The sequence below is a fragment of the Acipenser ruthenus genome, chromosome 7 (assembly GCF_902713425.1).
Source record: "Acipenser ruthenus chromosome 7, fAciRut3.2 maternal haplotype, whole genome shotgun sequence".
In the NCBI taxonomy this organism is placed as follows: Eukaryota; Metazoa; Chordata; class Actinopteri; order Acipenseriformes; family Acipenseridae; genus Acipenser; species Acipenser ruthenus.
In genome coordinates, this window is record NC_081195.1 from 58,149,034 (window position 1) to 58,169,776 (window position 20,743).

Below are 20,743 nucleotides of genomic sequence, written 5' to 3' on the forward strand. Positions count from 1 at the left end.
AGAGCCTTCATCAAGAGGGCACTATCAGTATCAGAAAAGGGTTTTTCATGTTTGTTTTTTTTTAAAACCTGGATTTACCTTCTATTCCTATGGGTTTCACTTATTGTATCCTTCAAGTTGTACATTCCTATGATCAATTTGTTACTCTTTGCCAACGTCATACATCCTCTCATAGCTGATGGTTATAAAGTACTTACTTCGCCGGTGTCTTGAAGCAGTGTGATGCAGTAAGAATCCACTTATTATCCAGGAGAGTGGCCCCACAGGAATGCCTGTGACCGTTTCTTGTGGGTATTTGGACACTCACTAACTAAAGCCATGCTCCAGGGAGGGAGTCTATGCCTCCAACAATGCAAGAATGTTTCAGCTCCTTCACCATTGGCCGTGATCCAGTCTTGGGTTTTATAGCCACATGGCAATAAAACCCAATAAACAATATGGGCACAACACTGTACTAGCACAAATATGTTCAAATAGACAAGTTGTCTTTGTTTGGGATCTTGGCATAGGTATAGCATAATGAACAATGTACACTCAATTGTTTATAATTGGGATATATAATTAATAAACCTTAAGAGCCTTCTGCACAGTTTTAGTGTAATTTATCTGCTATAATACTAGTACATTGTAGCAGATAGTTCTGACTGAGAATAACATTTACTTAAGCATGTCAAGTAGATCTGAAGGAATGTATTTAGGCTGTTTCTCTCAAGTGAAAAGTACTAATGCACAAAACAAAATACCAGGATACTAAGGCCAGATTTGTTGTGCAATGTTCTCAGACCAAAATGCAATTTGCTCAATTTTTTGTTCAAGGAAAATAGAAGTGTTAAATCTTACAAAACATGTAACAGTCAGATGAGTTGGCTGTTACATGTTTTTTTAAGATTTAACACTTCATTATTTTGTTTACAGCTTTGTTCTTTCACAAAAAAATGTTGCAAATTGGATTTTTATGTAAAGACCTTGATAAATCTGGACCTGTAAATTTCTGTACAAATCGAGAAATCACATGCCAAAAACGTTCTAATGTGTGGTTAGAAAAAAAAATAGACAAAAACGTATCCATAGATTTAGAATGTTTAATCACAATTGGTAATAATGTAATTTACAGTATTTAAAACAAGCCTACAACAGCATTGGATTAATTTCTGCAGATATTAGAATTTTAAGATACACTTACTGTCCAAGTCATAGGCACCATTGGCACAGGACATAGAACAAACAAGAAAGAAAATAAGGGTCTTCATTTTCTAGAAGCTCCAGATGGTTTTTGAATGTATACTGTATATTTCTCTTTACTATAATACACTCAAGTTATTGTATCTGATAGAGTTAAAGCTGGGTGCTTAGCAGTCACTATGACATCACTGTGACATTATAAATTGAAAGTCATGAGATGTGCTGACATCATCTTGTTGTATCAGCAGCAGAAACCCAGTTAACCAGTACCTTGCACACATTTTAAGATACGAAGGAACTATTTCTTAACTATTAGAGGGGGGCAGCAACTCTCAGAATGGGTGAATTTACCCATGGTATACTGAGCTGCTTAAAATATCTCAAATCTAATTCCATCTATATAGTTGTGTTAATATACAAAAAAGAAAATTGAAATGTACTTTAAATGACTATCCATCACAGAGTTGTATTATTTTTTTTAATTATCAGAAAAAAACAATTAAATTAAACAATTAAAAATAATTTAAAAGCTTCACCGCATGATATCACAACATTAAAAATATATATATATATACCACCTGGAGAGGCAGGACACCACATAAGGATTATTATTATTGATTTACATTATTAAATACATGATTAAACATGTATAATGCAATGGGTGTAAAAAACAACTAAGTAGAACCATTAACTACAGGGAATAATAATTACTCCAGGGACTCCTGGAGAATCTCAAAATGGATAAAAAAAAAACTATATACTAGTCACAAAAACGACTGATTTAGCTTCAACAATGCCTTCATTCACTATATAGCCCCTAACCAGCTGTTTTGCCCAGCCAGACACACCTGATGGGCACTACAATATGCAGTACATTACAAGTCTGGCAGTGAACTAGTGTTTAAGGGCATGTTAATCATTCAAATAAACACATACTGTTATTGGTTTATTTATTTTTTTTGAGTTGGGCAGTGATAATTCTCTTTCAGTTTTAGTCTTTAGGGAATACATGCACAGCAGGCAGGTTTTGGAGTGCATTGTGGGTTACAGCAGGGCTCCAGTGAGTGGTCAGACCCCTTTCCAATCTGGCTCTCTCCAAACACCATTGTCTCCTCAAACTGGGCCTTTAGCTCCTGTATCTTCTTTAACACCAGGTCGTACTCAGGCTGGTAGTCATAGACCATTAGGTTGTAGTTCTCGGAGGGGTCTGACTCCAGATCAAAGAGCAGGGGTGGGTCGTGTGCCTGCAGTCCGGCAGTGACGTGGCAGTCATGGTCTGGAGTTGTTTCACTGTGTGAAGAACCTGGAGAAGCAACAATAACAAATAGAAGGCTTAAAGATTTGATTTAAGGAGCTGTGTATAAATGTTCAGATAATTCCAACAGTGTCAGAAGACATAAGCCTCCCAGGTTTTCAGAAACAAACATTATATAAAAACAACAAACAGAGAAAATGTATAAAAACATATGTATGTGTGTTTCACATGCCGCTCGTATCCATAATTACATTCATTTTGTTAGTGAATGCATGGAGCTCTAAGGGAAACAACCTTAAAGAGTCAGTATCACGTCCATATACCTTATAACAGTACCTGTAAGATGTCCTAGGAAACGCATCGCTTAATAAATAATTTTCAAACGTTTATAACAAACAGGATTTTATAAACATACTATTACTAATCATTTTAGAAAAAAGCTAACCCAAGTATCGTTCTCCTCCACTGATGAGGTGGCAGTATTTGAATGACCGGTTACTTCTAGTGCAGTGAGCAGTCTTTTGAAAACAAATCATGTTATTTTTAAGTAGTACTTTGATTTACAGGATTTAACTCGAAAACGTATGAAAGATTTGCTAAGGTAAACCAACAAGATGGCTGGTCTCTGCGAAATGGGAAAATGACAGAACAGCAAGACACATCACAAACATGCTTAATAAAAGGAGTGTTAGAAAAAGAGCAACAATAGTGACAGATATTCTCTGCTTTAGTACTGACTTCCTTTAGCTTACCTCGGGTGTAGTAATGTGCTTTATACTTCCCATATCGCACTGCAAACACACCCAGTTTTATAGAAGGGTCAACAGGATAGTAGAACATTGTTTTTCTCATGCTCTGCATTGAGAGAAAAAGATGGAGATAAACCATATAAGTTAGCAGAAGATACTTATCACTTGTAACTATTACATTCAGAAATACTATATACAATTTACCAAATTTGACTGGAAGTCTTTCTTCAGTGTCTTTATTGAAGATATTGAGAAAGACTTCTAGTTTAAATGTTTGTTTCTTTTAGTATTTCTAGATACATGCCACTGACAACCAATGTAACATCAGATGGCAACTTAATCAAATTATGATTTTTCAGCTTTAGTTTAAGGTTCTATCCTTTCATACAGCATTTCTATACTGGTCTCCCTTTAATTATATACTGATGTACTGATATTTGAAAGAAAATTATTATTAACTGCGGTGTTTACTTCATGTATTATTTTCGTCAATACATTTTCATAAACTTAAGGCTTTGTGCTTACGTCAACATCAAAATATATTTCATGGGCAGTCATCCTATGGAATAGTTTTAGAATGAGTTACCGATTGACTTGTGAACAGGATATTGCTCATGTCATAGCCATCAAGCTGTGCACTGGGAAGCTTTGCCTGTGCAAGAGCTGCAATGGTTGGCAGAAGGTCCAAGGTGCTTCCCAACTCATGAGTAACCCCTGAAGACATACAGGTACAGACGGTATAAAGAACAGTGTAACTGAGATCCAGGAAATAAAATATTCACTCTGTAGCAATGTTGACAAAATGATTCAACTCAACACTTGTTACTGAACTGTATATGCAGAAGAATGCCTTGACTGTAACCAAGGGGACTGTGTAGTCCCACTGGAGTGAGATCTACTTGTATTCCACCTTTCTTATTTAACTGTGCAGATTCAATGTGTTACTTGCGTTTATGTATGTACCTGGTTGGATTCTTCCTGGCCAGTATGCAATTGCAGGCTCTCTCATCCCTCCCTCATATGTTGTTCCTTTCCCACATTTCAGGAGTCCAGCGTTCCCCCCACGAGACATTCGGAATAGTTCAGGGCTATTACAAATAAAAGATGAAATCACAAGCCGAATCGTTCATTTCATATAGTTTTAAGCATATATTGCCCTTTTAGAAATTAGCACTTATTTTATTTAGGAATCAATGCTTTTTGGTTAATTTATTTAAAAGCAAATATACAGTAGCACATTTTTTGTAAAATAAAAATAAAACTACAAATCTAGTAAAAAGCTAAAGTGTGCTGCTTGCTTCTGCTTAGTGCAAGTTTTAAAACAAACACCTGGTTTTACAGACCCCTATTCGCACTAATCTTGAACTACCCACTAGTACCTTTAGTAAGAGTCCAAAGATTGTGCTAATCAGGGTCAGTGAAACCAGATGTAAAATGTACTTACACAAATAACGGTTCACACTGCACTTCACATCTCCTACTGCCATAAAATTAGTAATGTTATGAGGTCCTGGTCTGAATTAGTTTTTTTAATTATTATTAAATCCTGTCAATACACACATACCCATTATCACTGGTGAAGAACACAAAGGTGTTATTCTGGATACCATTTGCTTCTAGTGCTTCAAGAATCACTCCCACTGAAGTGTCAAATTCCATCAGGGCATCTCCAAAGCGTCCACGCAGAGACTTCCCTGCAGTTAAAGCACTTGCAAACTGGGGGTAGTGTGTGTGCTGAGGAGATAATTAAACAAAATTCAACACAACATCCAATACCTGCACTAGCTTCCCCTATATGCAACTGAAATTAGTTGTCTTAATGGGATTATTGTATTGTCTTACTTCAACATAAAGACTTTACCAAAAAAAAAAAAAAAAAACAGGTTTACTTCATGCTCAAATTGCAGGAAGCAATATCATATTTTTCAAAAGAATAAATATTTTATAAAGTAAAAGGCTTAAAAAAACAATTTGCTAAAAACACATAAAAACACATGCTAATTTAAATTAATGGTGGCAAACTTGCAAGCAACTTACTTTCAGAATGTAAATGATTTCTAAATCTGGGTCACACTGACCTCCCTGAGTCAATGGCGTTATCAGAACTTGGATTGCAACACGTCGAGTTTAAACTTGGTATTGACAACAAGTAGACAGTTTACCCTGACTCGGCAACAGGAAACAAATGGGCTACAAATGCTAACATATTTACATAAAAATGACATGATACACACATGTGAGGCATAGTAGAGAAAGAAGGGCTGTTCTTTTCTGGCAGACTCTGTAATGAATTGTGTGGTGAACTTCTTGTAGTGTGGCACCAGATCAGGGAAGCTCACAGGCTGCTGAATTATTGTATTGTTAAAAAACAAGGGCAGCAGGACCACCCCTTGGTCACACATCCCATAACACTTTGTGTCTGGAGGAAAGCAGGTCAGGTTCTGGCAAGGGCCCTAGGGGGGGGGGGGAGAGAGAGAGAGAGAGAGAGAGAGAGAGAGAGAGAGAGAGAGAGAGAGAGAGAGAGAGAGAGAGAGAGAGAGAGAGAGAGAGAGAGAGAGAGAGAGAGAGAGAGAGAGAGAGAGAGAGAGAGAGAGAGAGAGAGAGAGAGAGAAGGCAGTTATGTAATTTTTGTTTGCGTCAACATTTCTAAAGCTGATAATATAAAACTGTATTACAGACATACTGCTTTAACATTTGGCAACACCCCAAAACAAGTCTATCAGCTCACATAGCCTGGCAAAAAAAAATAAAAAAAATAATCTATAACCAGGGGCGACTGTGAAAGACATGGCCCTTCTGCCCAAAATAATACCCAAGGAAACAGGGTCTGATATATAATTTTAGAGGACTGACCAACTAATGTTAAATCTGTTTTTCAGATGTACAAGGGTTATGATTCAGAACGCTGAATAAAAAATATTCATGTTGGAAATATTAAAATGTTGTTGGTCACCACTTGAACCTTCCTTGTTGCTATTTTGCCCCTTTTGAAAAATCAGACTGTCATCGTCTGTTCTGCCTCCACATCATAGGAAGTTGACATTATCAATCCTCATTACCTGGTCGTGAGAGTAAGGCACACCTAGGTAATGGTCAAATCCCTGGTAGACAGGTAGGAAGCTTCCATTGGCTCCAATGCCCAGGTGCCACTTGCCAACCATGGCTGTAGCATAGCCCAAGGGCTTGAGGACCTCTGCGATAGTGGTCTCATTTAGTGGGAGTCCACCTTTCGACCCAGGGTAGAAGACACCAGGGTAAACTCCAGAGCGAGTCTGGTAGCGGCCTGTCAACAGAGCTGCCCTGTGGGTAAGAATATAGATACAAACTTTCTCAGAGAACACTTTGTCTTGTTCAGATCTTCTGCAATGGAAAAGCACTGGGAATTAAAATGTGTGCCTTAATTACAAAAAAGAGATTACACAGTGATTTTATGCAAGAGCAGCGGAAAACAAATCCTGTTTTTACATAAGTGACAATTTTATGAGTCTTTGGTGCCATCAAGTGGGTGAGATTCTATATTACACCTAGCAACATTACTGTATTTTCAAGGCTTCTATTGGTACCACACCGTTTTAAAAATGTGCATTGGGCTTATGTTTTTTTTTTTTTTTAAAGTTCATTTTTAATAATAACCTTTTACATTTCATGTTGTATAAAACTGTACAGATTGTAAATATCTAATCATTACAAAAACAGCTCCTCCAGGCCAAGGTATGTATACCTCATTTTATCCTTTTTACTTTCATAGTTTGAATCTCATTACCGACTCCTATCCCCAGAGTTTTGCATACAAAATCTCATAACCAACAACCACTGATTGTGTAGAAATTATAACATATCAATAAAGTTTTTCGGACTGTAGACACAGGTAAACATGCTCTTCGTTATGTTTTTCAATACAATATTCTTGTTCAACTCACTACTGCAGCTTTGCACAGGTGTGCAGCTCAAAACCAACACCTCTAGAAAAACACGGACATACATTTTTATGCAATGTACATGTACTGAATGTAAATTTTTAAAAATATACAATTCTAGAAATACCACTTTCATAACGACTGTTACATTTTAACACGTTTTTTTATTGGGTTTTAGTTGAGATTTTTGAGGGAATAATTACAGAAAATTAAGAAAAGAAAAAAAAGCGTAATATTAACTGTGCTAGTAGGAAACAAAACATTAAAGGCCGTGGATTGGGTATAGGTTTGAATAACACATTAATAACAGCAAGAATGTTGTATCAACTTGTTATCAGTCCAAGTTACATAGGCTAGGAATTTGAAAATTGCCCAACCACTGAAGCTGTGTGCACTCCTCAAGACTATACATATTGCAGGAACCTACCTAGAAGGGCTACACACCGGACTGGCGCAGTAGAAATCGGTAAACCGCAGTCCATTGGCTGCCATTATATCGAGGTTTGGGGTTATTGAAGTCGGATGTCCATAGCACCCCAGATCACCGAACCCCAAGTCATCGGCAAAAAGGAGAACGATGTTGGGGCTGGTAGACCCAGTGTACCACAAGTCGGAAAAGAAAACTAGGAACACTATCCAAAAAGGCATTGTAGTAATTTAAAAATAACAAACAGAACAACGAATGAGCTTACATTTCAAACAATACAAGTACAGTACTTCAAAATCAATACCTTCAATTACAAAAGAATGACTCTACACATTTATATCCTCGGGCCATTTTCAAATGCTAACATTCCTTCGGTTAGGGTAGTGCATTCAAATAAATATATTTGCACAATTGTATTTAACTAGTTATTCGTATTAAACACTTCATGACTTCCTGTTATTATCGTGCGTTGTTTGCACATTAAGTCCACCAGCAGCATTTACTAACGCCACCTGCCGAACGGGAGTATCAATTAACCTTTATTTTGGAGACCAACCTGCTAGTCCCGACCACGTAGCGCCATCTGTTGGTTGTTCGTGGAAACCTGAAAAAGCAACAGAGAGACCACAGCCAAAGTGCCAACGAATAAGGAGCTGCAATAAAAGTGGACTGGCAACAATGACTGTCTCCCCATTCGAAGGAAAAAGCTCCGGACTGTGTTATAAAATTACCTATTCAGATGAGGAACCTTTGTGTGTTTACTTTGTTTTCTGTTCACCTTTCAAAATAATAATTAAAAAGGAATGTTTCACTTTTGGTCTCAAGTATAGTTTTCTGCCAACTTCATAGATACACACACAGAACATCCTGCAGAAGGGGGACGCAGGTTCACAGTACATTATTTAAACAGTTGTAGGAACACGTGGGGACATGTAACTCTATATTTTTCGGAACCCTGCTACTAACTCTAAGCTTTCTGGTTGCTCTGTGAACTACATGTTTGGTGTTTTTACTGATACATTTCACAAGAAAGTGTTTGCTAGCAGTGTGGGCTGTTCATGCTGATTTAGGGCAACACATAGAGGAAGTATTAGTCCAGCTCACGATCCTCCTCCTGTTTTTTAGCCTCTCTATTCTAAAAAGGCAGCTTGTGATTTGGCTTTTTTTCGTACCTCTTGGCACCTTTTTGTGAGTCAATCACCTTTCGTTTGGTAAAGCGCACAGTTTTTACATTATCTGCAATTGATTGCCTAACTATTTCTGATATGAAACACACCCCATTTTCTTTTTTTTCCTTTTTCTTTTCATTTCTAAACACCATCGCCTTATTCTCCAGGTATTATGTGCTGATCTGGGCAGCACGCCCCCCCATTTAAGTTGCCAAGTGGGGTCGACTGTAAGACTGTGATTGGCTGGGCCCTCTCCCCTTTGTCCCTTCATCCCACCATGACTGTCATCTCTTATATACCACCCTCTTTACTTTCCCACACTTCATTTTAATTATCGAGAACTTGCATACTAATTTAGCCGCCTCCTCACATATCCTGTTTCCCTCAGTGCCCACATGTGCTGGTACCTATACTTCAGTTCCCATATAGTAGAATTAAATGTAGAATTTCTAGCACTACATCTACTCCATTTTTGGAAGAACCAACCATCTCTTGACCAATATAGTGTCACCATAAGTGCCCATAGTTCCCTGGACATAAGAGAATTTATCATTTTAATCGTATGCCTTTACAATTTTAAGATCCACTAAATATATTGCAGCTCCCGTTCGATTGCTTTCTTTGCACTTTGCTCCATCTGTGTAATGTGTAGATAATTCAGTTTCCACTCTATTTAAAATCCAATCTACCTTTCCCATCACCTCCTCACTTGGTTTTCCCTTTCCAATACTAGTAAAAGAAAGACTCGGGCCTAGATTAGCTTTAAATTCCAATTTACTGCCTCGATACTGCTTTTAACCCCAGTAATAATTGTACTGCTTTCATCAACCCCTAATTCTTCTAGTACTATAGTTCTCCTAACACCAGGGTCTACTCCTGCTCTTTCTTTTAGTTGGTTCATTGCCTTCCCAGTAGCAATGTTTCAACCACTATTTGATACTTCACATATCCCTCCTGATATCAATGGGGCATTTCTCTAACTGCCACCTGCATTGCCTCAACTGGTGAAGTTATAATGCTCCACAACAGATTCTGACATTGAACAAATTCTGGGAGACGTTTCTGCCATTTGTGGTTGATGAAACACAACCACATTTGAATCAGAAACTTGTGCCAGCGATATTGTATGCATGCAAAACAAGTGTCTGAAAGTGGTAAAAATAACCATTTTAACGGCCTTTGACATTTTTTTCCAGACAAATGCTGTTAAAATAATTTTAAAGCATGTTTCAAGGGCTATCCAACAAAAATAATGAATCAACAAGCTTTAAAATGATTTGACACAAGTCATTGATCTGCAGTACAAGGCTGAGTAACCTCTGCTGGTTCACTTGAGCTGGAACAAACCTAGTGCTTTTGAAATAAAGTGTAATCAATTTGTGTTTGTTTTCTTATGTATACTCTTGTATATTATTAAGGTATGATATATATTTGAAGAATGCCTTTTTTTGCACCTGTATCTATTATGTTTATATCTTTTAATTAAAACTAATTTAACCTCCAGTGCTGTAAGCACGTAGCAACAGGGTGCAGATTTTCTAACATCGTAGTATTAAACAGTCCTTATTCTATCATGTACTATTTCCAGTTTAATCTCTTGGTATGTCAATCTATCTCTTCAGTATGCTGTTCTCTGCAAACCTTCTGCCACTGTATGACGTACCAAGCCTCATAAACCTGATAATTATCTGCTAGGGTGGACAGCTTCAATCCTTAACTTCTTACTGTGCTCTTTGGAGGCTTCTCTTTGCCTCAGCACAGGCAGAATATAAAACAGATAACAGGCTTGATAAATGTTGCATGGCATCAACTCCTGCCAGTTTTAAAATTTTAAAATAATAACATAAAGACATCTTACAGTATCTTTGCACCAGCAGTGTTGCACTTCTGTCGTGATTAAAAACTCCGAAACCGCTCCTGTTAGTTTGCACCCTGCTGCTGTAAACCTGTCTGCCCTATTGAGGTTTCATTTAAAATGATCAGACAGTTCAACAAAAACCCGATGGCAACATATATGTAAGTGATGACTTGCAAACTCAGTACTTCCCAGCTATTATGTTCCAACAGCTGTGTGGCATGCATGATTTGCACGGGGACTAGAGGTTTCATTGGGACAGGATTATAACTTGTTTTTTTGGAGGATTGTGTCTTTCTTTTTTGTTTGTCAGACATTTTTATGTTTATATTATTTGTGATATCACATTATTTAAAGTTTAATTCCTTTGATAGTGCAGAGGAATTCCACAAAACTAATAAGACAAGAGCTCTCTGCTAATAGTTTTGTAGAGAGCAATACACCCAGACTTCTAGGACTATTAAGATATCCAGACCCAGGGAATAATACTGTGTATATATATATATATATATATATATATATATATATATATGTGTGTGTGACTAAAACAGAAATTTACTAAGTGCCAGAATAAGTTATTGTTAATGTACAGTAGTATGGCATTCTCTGGACTATGGTGTCTCGTACAGCAGCTGTCCATTGCTCATTATCATAGGCTAGCTGTCGCACAGCCCTTGGTCTAGCAATCATGACACAAATCTGAGAAGGCCTACCTGTGTCTGACAGCTGTTATTTAAAAAAGAAAAGAAAATGCAGAGAGACAGGAATGATAGATGGAAATATAGAGAAAGGGGTTTACTATCTGAAAAGAAAAAAGACAAACACAAAGTCATGATTGTAACACCAGTAAAACCTATACAGAAATAGGTAGCCTTAATCTACAGCGCATTTATTTACATGATGTGCTAGGATATCGCAAGTATAAAATCAGAGTTTAGATGTCAGGATAGCTCTTAGGATATGGGCACAGCAACAATATCACACACCACCTTATGACAGGAGCAGCCCTAAATGATCTCCAAATGGGGAACCCGAAGATGACACAGAAAGCAATCACTTTACCTGGAACAGGAGCTTTGTTTAGCTTGCCGTGTGGTTTGACAGTGGCTGCTCAATCAACATCGGCATTGCCTATGCCAGCATTAGCCTTGCAATACAGATAGCTCTATCCCAAGGAACCTTGGCTAGGAGGCATCTAGTTCCCAAGCTGGGACAGTTTTACAATCATGCAGACCTCAGGCATGTTTTGTTAACTGCCAGCATTTACCCATTACACCCATAGGAAGCCCTGTGCCTTTAAAGTTGATTTGGGCTAGCCGCGCATAAGCTGTAGGCTTTTTTAAAGGTTTTTTATGATAGAACGCAAAGGAGTAGTCACAGGCTAGTCTAAAGCCAGATTTGAGATAATAAATTAGCAGATCGTGGGTTGTATTTCTGGAAAAATCAAGTGTACTACAGATGCCAAAGCAACCACAGATGGCTCCACCAGCATTTGTATTAGGGCTTGCATTCAACAACCTGGCTTTTCTTCTTTTTTCATTGCACCTAATTAATTAAGGGGTTACTGTACATAAATCAGATGGAAAATAATCCTAATACATTTCACAAATTCATCTTGGTAGGGTTTGTCAAGACATGCAAATTGCCTTCTGTCCAATCACTGTATCCAGATCAATTCTCCCTCATGCAACAACACTGATGCCCTGATTGAATGCTACAGGTAATTGTGGGAACAAAAAGAGCACATTAGTCTGATATGTTGGGCTTGTTATAAATTGTGTTGGCATTTCTAAACCTTTTGACTGGTAGTGTACTCAATATGCAGTAGACATCTTACATATAGACCCGATTCTCAAAGCTTTTACTCCATATTTATATGGCTTATAGCTGTTACACTGGGGGGGATGTTATAATGTTCATTTTGTGTTTACGTCAATTTTACATACCGTGTTAGCACATTGTTTTCTGAATGGAAGAGTTACCAATTCAAATTTTAAAAAGAACAAGAAACATTTAAACCTGAATTAAACATTTGAATTGTTTATTTTTGCTTTGGAAACTTATTTTTTTCCTATCTGAAAAAACACAGGTTAATAGCACCTTCAATAATCTAGCCCTTTGTATATTTCATTTTGACATTTTATTCAGTAATAAAATGGTGAACGTGTATGTGGAAGGGTATATATTTACATGTAGAGAAGTGAATTATTTGAAGCAATACTAGTGTTGTTATCCTGTTTTACTGTTGATACATATGACACATAATCCAGTTAGAAGTGTTTCTAATCTACATTTGGTCCATTTGGCACTTTCAATCAGAAGAGTGATAAGACTGATGAAGGGAAGTCAGAGAGGTGTCTAAAGGTAAACCTTACTGATACTGTCAATAAAGTATGGTAGAAGCTCAATATGGTACCGTTGATGTCATGAATCTTTTTGGAAGTGTTATGGCATACAGCGCACAAACCAGACTATGCATTGGCTCAAAGATCTTCAGCAGTCTATAATATATGTTTGTTTTTGGGTTTTCTTTCAAAGCAATGACCTAGCACTGTCCTTGCTTCCTGTGGTATACGTGAGGTAACTCTCATAGGACATTGAAATAATTAAAGCAATTGGAAAAATAGGCTGCTGGTGCTTTAGCCTGCAAGACAACATCTGGAAAAAAAGAGAGCCGTCAGTGTTGAATTTCTAACAAAGATTGTCGCCTGTGCATTATTCAGAACTACAGAGGTAGGGGAGATGCATTGCATTTGAAATGAAGTCCCCGAGGAACAAAAACAGCAACAAATCAGCAGATAGCTGCGGTTATATAGCTACATAACGTGCACTGGAATTTATTTTGAAATTATTCATAGGAAGAAAAAAATCTACAGGGGTTTCTAATCCCAACTTGGACATAAAATCTTGTTTCCAGTGAGACTGTGGCTTGAAGAAGTATTGTGTGATGCCCAGAAACAGGGCGTGAGTCATTTGTGGAAAGGCTTGAAATGAAACTGTGGCTACTTGAAAGCTCGATATATTCAACGGACCCCATAAACTGCTAATTAAAATGGGATAATTTTCTTGTCTAGTTGTTACTTGCTAGTTTTATACTATTATAATATTGTAATATGCCTTTGCTTTTTAACCTGCTTCAAAATTTGTCATTATTTGTGAAAGGACAGATTATTTTATTGCAGAAGAATACGATTTTCAACATTTTAAACCCCCTTGAGACTTCAATACCACACTAAACAATTAAATGAAACACATAAGCAGAAACAGTCAGTCACTCCAGCCTTAGTCTTGCCAAGCAGGTACTGCATTTAAAAAAAAAATCATACAACCTGGCAGAAGTGAGCAAATGTGTAATGCAGTGTGGACAATTCAATCACACTAAACCTTGACAATTATCAGACTGGTTCAATAGATGGGGCATGACATCATTCACAAGGTGATCCAAATGGGATGTAAAGCTAAAGCCTTTCTGGCATGTTCTGCTCTTCTGCTTTGCTTGCACTTTCTGATAGATTGTTTTAATTTACCATTCAATTGCAAACAACACTGCAGGGGTGACCTACATCTGTATGATTTGGTCATTCAGAAAAGCGGAATTTTACCAGCCCAAAGGGCAGATTTCTTGGTAGTTTAATAATTTACAAGTGTGTATCAAAAGGTACGGTCATAAAAGACAGCAACTAAAAGGTATTTTATCCAGTATCACAAACAACCTTTAAAACATTATACGTAATATATGCATATGTCTCTTATAGTTTACGATGATTGAAGTACAAAAAAGGTGAACATATTTTTGGTACTGTAGATTCAACTATACAGTATGTAGCACAGTACTGAAGATGAGAGGTCTCTTTAAATAAGCCCCAGTGGAAGCTGCATCAGGATGAAAAGAAAGTTCTATCAGATTCTTAAGCAAAACACAAAGGGGACATTTCATTATTAATCTATTGTTGTGGCAGTAAATTAAAACTATAAAACAATATTGCTGTGGTGTGGTGTGTCAGATTTTGAAGCAAGCTACGTGTGATGCCACTGCTTATCACTTCAATGCAAGTGATTCTGTTTTTATAAGGCATATGCGTTATTTATAAGGCTGTGAACAAGAATATTAACATCCAATCACCATTTCCCTAAGCCTCATGATACGCTTGACAAGACTCAGATGAATAATTTAGCAAAATCGGAGAAAGGGAGAGGGCGAGAACAACCTTCCTTTATTCTTGGACAGAAAAAAAGGAATGAATTATTTAGTTTTACAGTACAGTCAAGTCTACAGCCTGATATATGTATGTATTTTCCAACACCTCCTTGAGTTTAACATTTTGGACCATGTGTTTCTTGCCTAACATTCAGCCCAGATTCAGAGATTGCTATAATATACAAAATGCAAGCATGAAATTGATTGAAACAGTAATGGAAATTGAGAACTTATGTTTAGAATCTATACAATATTTATGAAAGTAGTTCTCTCCTCCTACACTTCTGTGCCGTACTGTAGGCCAACATTACTTTCCTTCAAATTGATCAAATGTTTTTGTACATGCAATATGTCTCTAAAATGACTATTATTCTTCAAAATTAATTGTGTTAAGTAAGGATCCTGTAGATGTAATCAGTAATTTTGAAAATGTTCATATATTTTGGTTCATGAAAGGCATCACTAGGGACCACATACTATAGTAACAGAGAATAAAACAGTAATCCTCAAGGTTTTTTGGTCACAGGCACATTTGTGTTTTCCTCATATATTCAAGAGCTTGTCATTAGCATACAGGACTTTTCTGAATGTGAAATAAAATTACATTCAAAATAAAGATGTATGAAATGGTACAAAAGCAGAGATTAAGAACTTTTAGTTCCTCTTTTACTAAATCAGTAAAGCAGTATTGCAGAGTATGTCAGCTGCTGTTGCGGGTGCAGCAGTCTTGCCCATAGGCACAGCTTTGAGAACAGTTGGTAAAGGAAATTAAAAACAAACAAACTAGACCAAATTATTATTTATTTCTTAGCAGACGAAACAGATCAATCAGTACACGTAGCAGAACTGAAATGAAAATAATAATAATAATAACCTGTTGTGACAGAGAGCGAATGAATCTGAGTCAACAAGCTCCCTCCCAACCTGTGAGGGCACTGTGTAACACGAGTCGGCCATCCAGGAAGGGGGCGGAGCCACAATACCAGAAAAAATTCAAAAATAAAAATAAACAACGAGGATGAATAAATTAACTTGTACTAAGGCAACTGACATGATCAATTCAGCTTAATTTAATGTATATGTTTACCCCTTTATAGGGCACACATTAATTAGGTCATGTTTTTTATTTAAATTTTATCCATATTTTCTGAAATATGACACTGTAGCCTGACACAAATTATGGAAACAACAAATGATTTACAAAATGACCCAGGATGAAGATTGTATTGCTCATTTTTCCACATTCAGACCCCTTACTTACTAAATATTTTAGTTTCCTTGACTAGATAATTGCCTCCACTATAAAAACAATAGAAAATAATTTAATGAGAAAGACATCGCACAAGTTGAATGGTACCCTGAAATGTTCTCCTTTTTCTAGGGTGGCAGTACAACTGAGGATGGGGAGTTTGTTGCCAGATAATATCACTCAGACAAGCAGAATAACCTCAGTTCACACGTAACAAGATTCGTTTTCAATTGATTTAGTTCATTCAACAAGGCGACTCATGAGGTTTTTAATTGGTGCAGCTGCCTTCTTCCATGACTACCACCCTACCGTGTTACCATTAAGAAACAAATCAACCTCAGCTTGGTATTTATAAATCATTGACCATTGCTGTAAGGTTCCAAACGTGCTTCTGCTTGAGGCTCAGTTATCAGTTATCTCTTCAGAGAAGTACAAAAACACCTTTGAGTGACTGTGAAAAACAATATAACTACATTGATGCACATCACAGTTCAGGAGTTCTGTTAAAGCAATGTTAGGATCTTACGGACATTACAGTCTGTCTTATTAAATGTATGGCAATGTGCTCCTAGGGATGTAATACAAAGAATCGCATATAATAATAATTTATTTCTTAGCAGACAAATATAATTAACTACTCTCAATTTCATCTCATGCCTTGCAATCAATGTGCTTTCATTGGTCTTATTTAAAGAAAAAAAAAAGTGACATTAAGGAAAATTGAATAGTTATGATTTAACTACTTACAAAATTGTGAAAATCTAAACTAGAATGGGAATGTAATGTCCTAGCCCTAACTAAATGGAGTGCTGGTTAGCATGCATTCCTGAATATTTGAAGGATAAAGGTCATTTCACAGTTTGAATGTGTCGATCTTTATTGCAAACATGCTGTACTGTAGTTGCGTCTATTTTCTATCACTTTCTGTTAATTCAGTGTAGACTCATTGTTTAAAATATATTATTCATTTGTCATTAGAAATACTTAGAAATAATATTTCCTTAATTAAAGTAAGTATGCTTTTTTAATTACATATATATTTAGATATCTCCACTTGCCATGCCTCCAGGCACAGTTCAACTAATACGGCATTCTTCCAACATTTAACAATTATTTAACCTCTGGTCTAGAATTTATTTACTGTGCTTTTCCTACTCTTAACACGTTATTGAATGAAAGCTAGCTGCAGGCCTTGGGTGTGCTCCTTGACCCTCTAACAACACATATTCAGCCAAGAGGTCTGAGCCGCACTGAAGGAACAGTTTGAAATCCTCAGTGAAATATCCTTCCTGCTCTGCTCATTTGCTGGGGATTTATTTTAATTATTTTTTATTATTGTATTTTCACTAAACAATGTCCTTGTTCACATCCAGCTCCACAAGAGTAAAATCTGGTCTTGAAGCATTACAATACAAAACACCCACGGCTTTCAGAACATTCTCACAGCTTGCTGCCTCTGTCATCTGTTGTAATGAATCTCCTTCTAGCGGCTGATGAGTTACTAATACTGACATCAGCATAAGACCTGTACTTACCTCTCGACTACAGAGCTTACTCTTTAGTTCAATGGTAAGATGCTTGTCTTTAAACTGTATGGTTTTTGATTGATGTTAAGCACTTGCCTTTCCATTCAGTTCAATGGGCTAAATGCCAATTCATTATTACACATTATTTCACATTTCTTCTAAAAAACACTTTTTAAAACTATTTTTTAGTAATAAATGCTACCTGTATGTTATTTCTTTGACATGCTGTATTTTCTTGAAATTGGGCCACACACAAGAAGAATTATTTTGAAAAACTTTTTGGCATGGTGTTTCCATGGCTACCTACATTTTTGTTGCTGCAGCAGCGTGACAGTGAATGATGGGCTTGAATCAACTCTACGGCTGAGGGAAGCAGATACAGAAGAGCCACTAAGAGAAGTCTTTAGAAACATTGGCTGTGACAGTGAGACTGACAGTAGGGAGTATACAAGCATTTGAAAAAATGAAATAGCACAAATTACCCAAAGTATATTGGTATATTGTTTTCTGTAAATAATAATACAAATGCCTTGAATACCTTATATTCAATTATTAGGGTCAATTTTGATATTAAAAATCGGAGAAAGGAACAGCTAGAAGTGTATCACTTGTAAATTCTTTGGAGGCTTTATTAATAATAGATGGCTAAACTAGAAATACTTTTGTCATGCTGTCCTGTAAAGTAGTACTGGACTTGAGGTGATCCCTTTATATCCAAAAGAGTATTTCATCTACTCCTTTGACAGGTTAGCTTTGTAATGAGTGACTCAGACGAAAACATATGTAGAACAGTAGTAGAATACTCTTAAGAGGCATGTTCAAGGAAAAAAGAGGCAGAAAATGTGTCTTTCCAAGCACCTACTGAACACATTTTTTAAGATGAACTTTTTTACCTGATCATTCACTCCAACTCCAACATGTTTAGTTTAAAAAAAAAAGTCATTTTGTTAGAATTTAGAATCATGCATATGAATTCTAGAATAATTTTGTTTTATTTTATACTTGTGTGATGCCAAGGATTTTAGAGAGCTCTGTTCACTCAAGCCATTTTGTAATTAAATACACTCACAGCGCATACACTCTTTAGCATACTCACACACTGATTTGTGTCAGGTGTCATTGTGTTACATTGCAGGATTTATTGGTGATGAAGAAAACCAAACCCGACCCAGCGAGTTAGATTCTCCAAGCAGAAATAAAAACACACACTAAATGGATGATTTACTGGCAATGTTTACAACAGAGAAAAGGGACTGGAAGCTGTTGGTGTACCTATGTAATATGATAAGATTTTCGATTTGCCTGCTTTTTTTTAGGAGGGTTTACAACAAACTTGTTTGTGGTTGTAATTCTATTAATTGAGATGGGGCTGTGCTAAAATGTTAGTTTAATGAAAATGTAATACCGTATAGTAAAATAATTATGAAATAAAAGTATAGTAAAGCAAAATATGACAATTCAATTCAGTGGAGTGGCGTGTGTATGTACTGTATATTTAGCACATCAAGTTTTTTTGTAAATCCATTTTTTGATCTCCCATTCACTATTGAAGTCTTTTTTGCTTTTAATGGGTAGCATTCTGCCGATTCTGTAAAGCCACTGTGTTTTTAGACAGCTACTGATTTTGCAGTCTGTTCAATGGAAACAATACAGAAGTTAGATACTAAATTGATTAAATTAATTACAAGCTTGTTTTCATTATAATGATAACAATATATTTATGCAATATCAGCACATTATCATACAGTTAATTAATTCTTAATGTGTTTTTTAATTTACTTCCAATAACCCACTGATATTTTTTTCTTCATAGATACTGTATATACAGTACTGTTAATTTTCTGTTGCCTATGTCTGCCCCCTGTAAAAATGTTTTCCCAAAATGTTTTCCCATGTAACTTAAAATACATTTTTACAGATTGCTGCAAGCAGTACATATACATTCTTATTTGCTGAATTTTTCAGCAGTAATAACTCGTTTCTCTTTAGCTGATAGCTAGGACACAAGGGGGAGCTCCTCGATCAAAACAGGTGCCATTCTTAACACCAGTTGAGCTCACTTTGCAGGACAGCTAGAATGTTGGGTTGTGACAAAAATTGACTCCTCTGCTGCTGTAATAAGATCAGTCTGTTTCTAAAAAACTGTGGGTGTTGAGAGATATTTTGACTTCCACAGGTATAATTAAAGATCAGTTGAATGTTAATATTCAAATGGAGGATGGCATTTTAACTACCAGATCTAGCCCATTACTACAGTGGGCTTATGAAGCTTCAAAAACAATGTTATTAAAATGGACAATAACGAACAAGATGTTGCCTCTTCTGGAATAATAACTCATGGCAGGGCTATATTTGGGCATTGTATTAAAATATATTTTTATTACTATTATTTATTGTCAATGGAAACGAGCAAGTGACAATGCCAGCTTTAAGCCAAAGTCCAAGTGGACATAAAGAGCCAGGTTTTGTGCAGAAGAAAAATAGAAGATAGAGGAACAAGTCATCCATGAAAGATGGAGAATATTGGTGGGAAATGCAATGCCTTTTTAGCACATATGATATTGAGAGACTAACTAGCTCATGGTCTCAAAAGACTTGGCTATATAAGCAACTAGTTTCAAAGTATCTAATCATGCTGTTCTTTAATTAAAGTGTTTTCAATCTCTACCCTAGAAGTTACAGACAGGAGCTCCAGGGAGTTTGTAAAGCAGGCTTGTCAAGCTAGACAATCTGGAATTCTGACACACGGTTCCAGGGGCCTATAACACTGCCAGTCACTGAACTCTCATTCAATTCATACACTGGGATTTGTATTCATTTCAGCACTGGTAAGGACATAGTCACAGTGTATTTTAATAGGAAGGTCGATAGCCTACTTGTTTTTCCTTTGCAATCTCAAGGTCTCTTTTGAACTTTTGGACTTTGACTTATGAAGAATTCCACACGCTTAAAAAGTGACTTACCATTTTTAGCCAAATTAGTGTACGCTTCTCTACAGTTCACAGTGTAATTCCTTAAAGGTTTTTGGCCAACATACAGAGATTCAACACATATTGTTAGATTGCTGTAGACTGTAATGACCTGTAATGACTTTATATTGTTACGAACTGTTACAATGTACTGTAGTACTGAAAACTTCTTGGGCAAGATTGCTTTTTAGAGACAGAGGGAGCTGATTGTTGTGGGGTTTGATAAGTTGTGTTATCCCCATAGTTT

At 36.5% G+C, this 20,743-nt stretch overlaps 1 protein-coding gene across 1 annotated transcript; it reads right to left on the reverse strand.

The window, feature by feature from the left end:
- Positions 1–1,068: 1,068 nt before the first annotated feature.
- On the reverse strand, positions 1,069–8,039 carry arsa (arylsulfatase A). Its single transcript, XM_034025024.3, has 8 exons — positions 7,531–8,039; positions 6,246–6,486; positions 5,421–5,639; positions 4,751–4,920; positions 4,150–4,274; positions 3,773–3,900; positions 3,190–3,292; positions 1,069–2,485 (listed from the first exon to the last, which is right to left on the reverse strand). Exons 1-8 carry the CDS (start codon positions 7,749–7,751, stop codon positions 2,181–2,183), a joined length of 1,512 nt encoding a protein of 503 aa, XP_033880915.3. The 5' UTR covers positions 7,752–8,039; the 3' UTR covers positions 1,069–2,180.
- Positions 8,040–20,743: the final 12,704 nt, after the last annotated feature.

Bases quoted from the DNA above. Each gene is read 5' to 3' on its own strand.
- arsa (XM_034025024.3), bottom strand. From the start codon at position 7,751: ATGCCTTTTTGGATAGTGTTCCTAGTTTTCTTTTCCGACTTGTGGTAC. The intron at 5,640-6,245 runs GTAATGAGGATT...CCCCCCCCCTAG, and splicing joins TGCCTTACTCTCACGACCAG to GGCCCTTGCCAGAACCTGAC. The intron at 4,921-5,420 runs GTGTGTATCATG...TTATCTCCTCAG, and splicing joins TTCTCTACTATGCCTCACAT to CACACACACTACCCCCAGTT.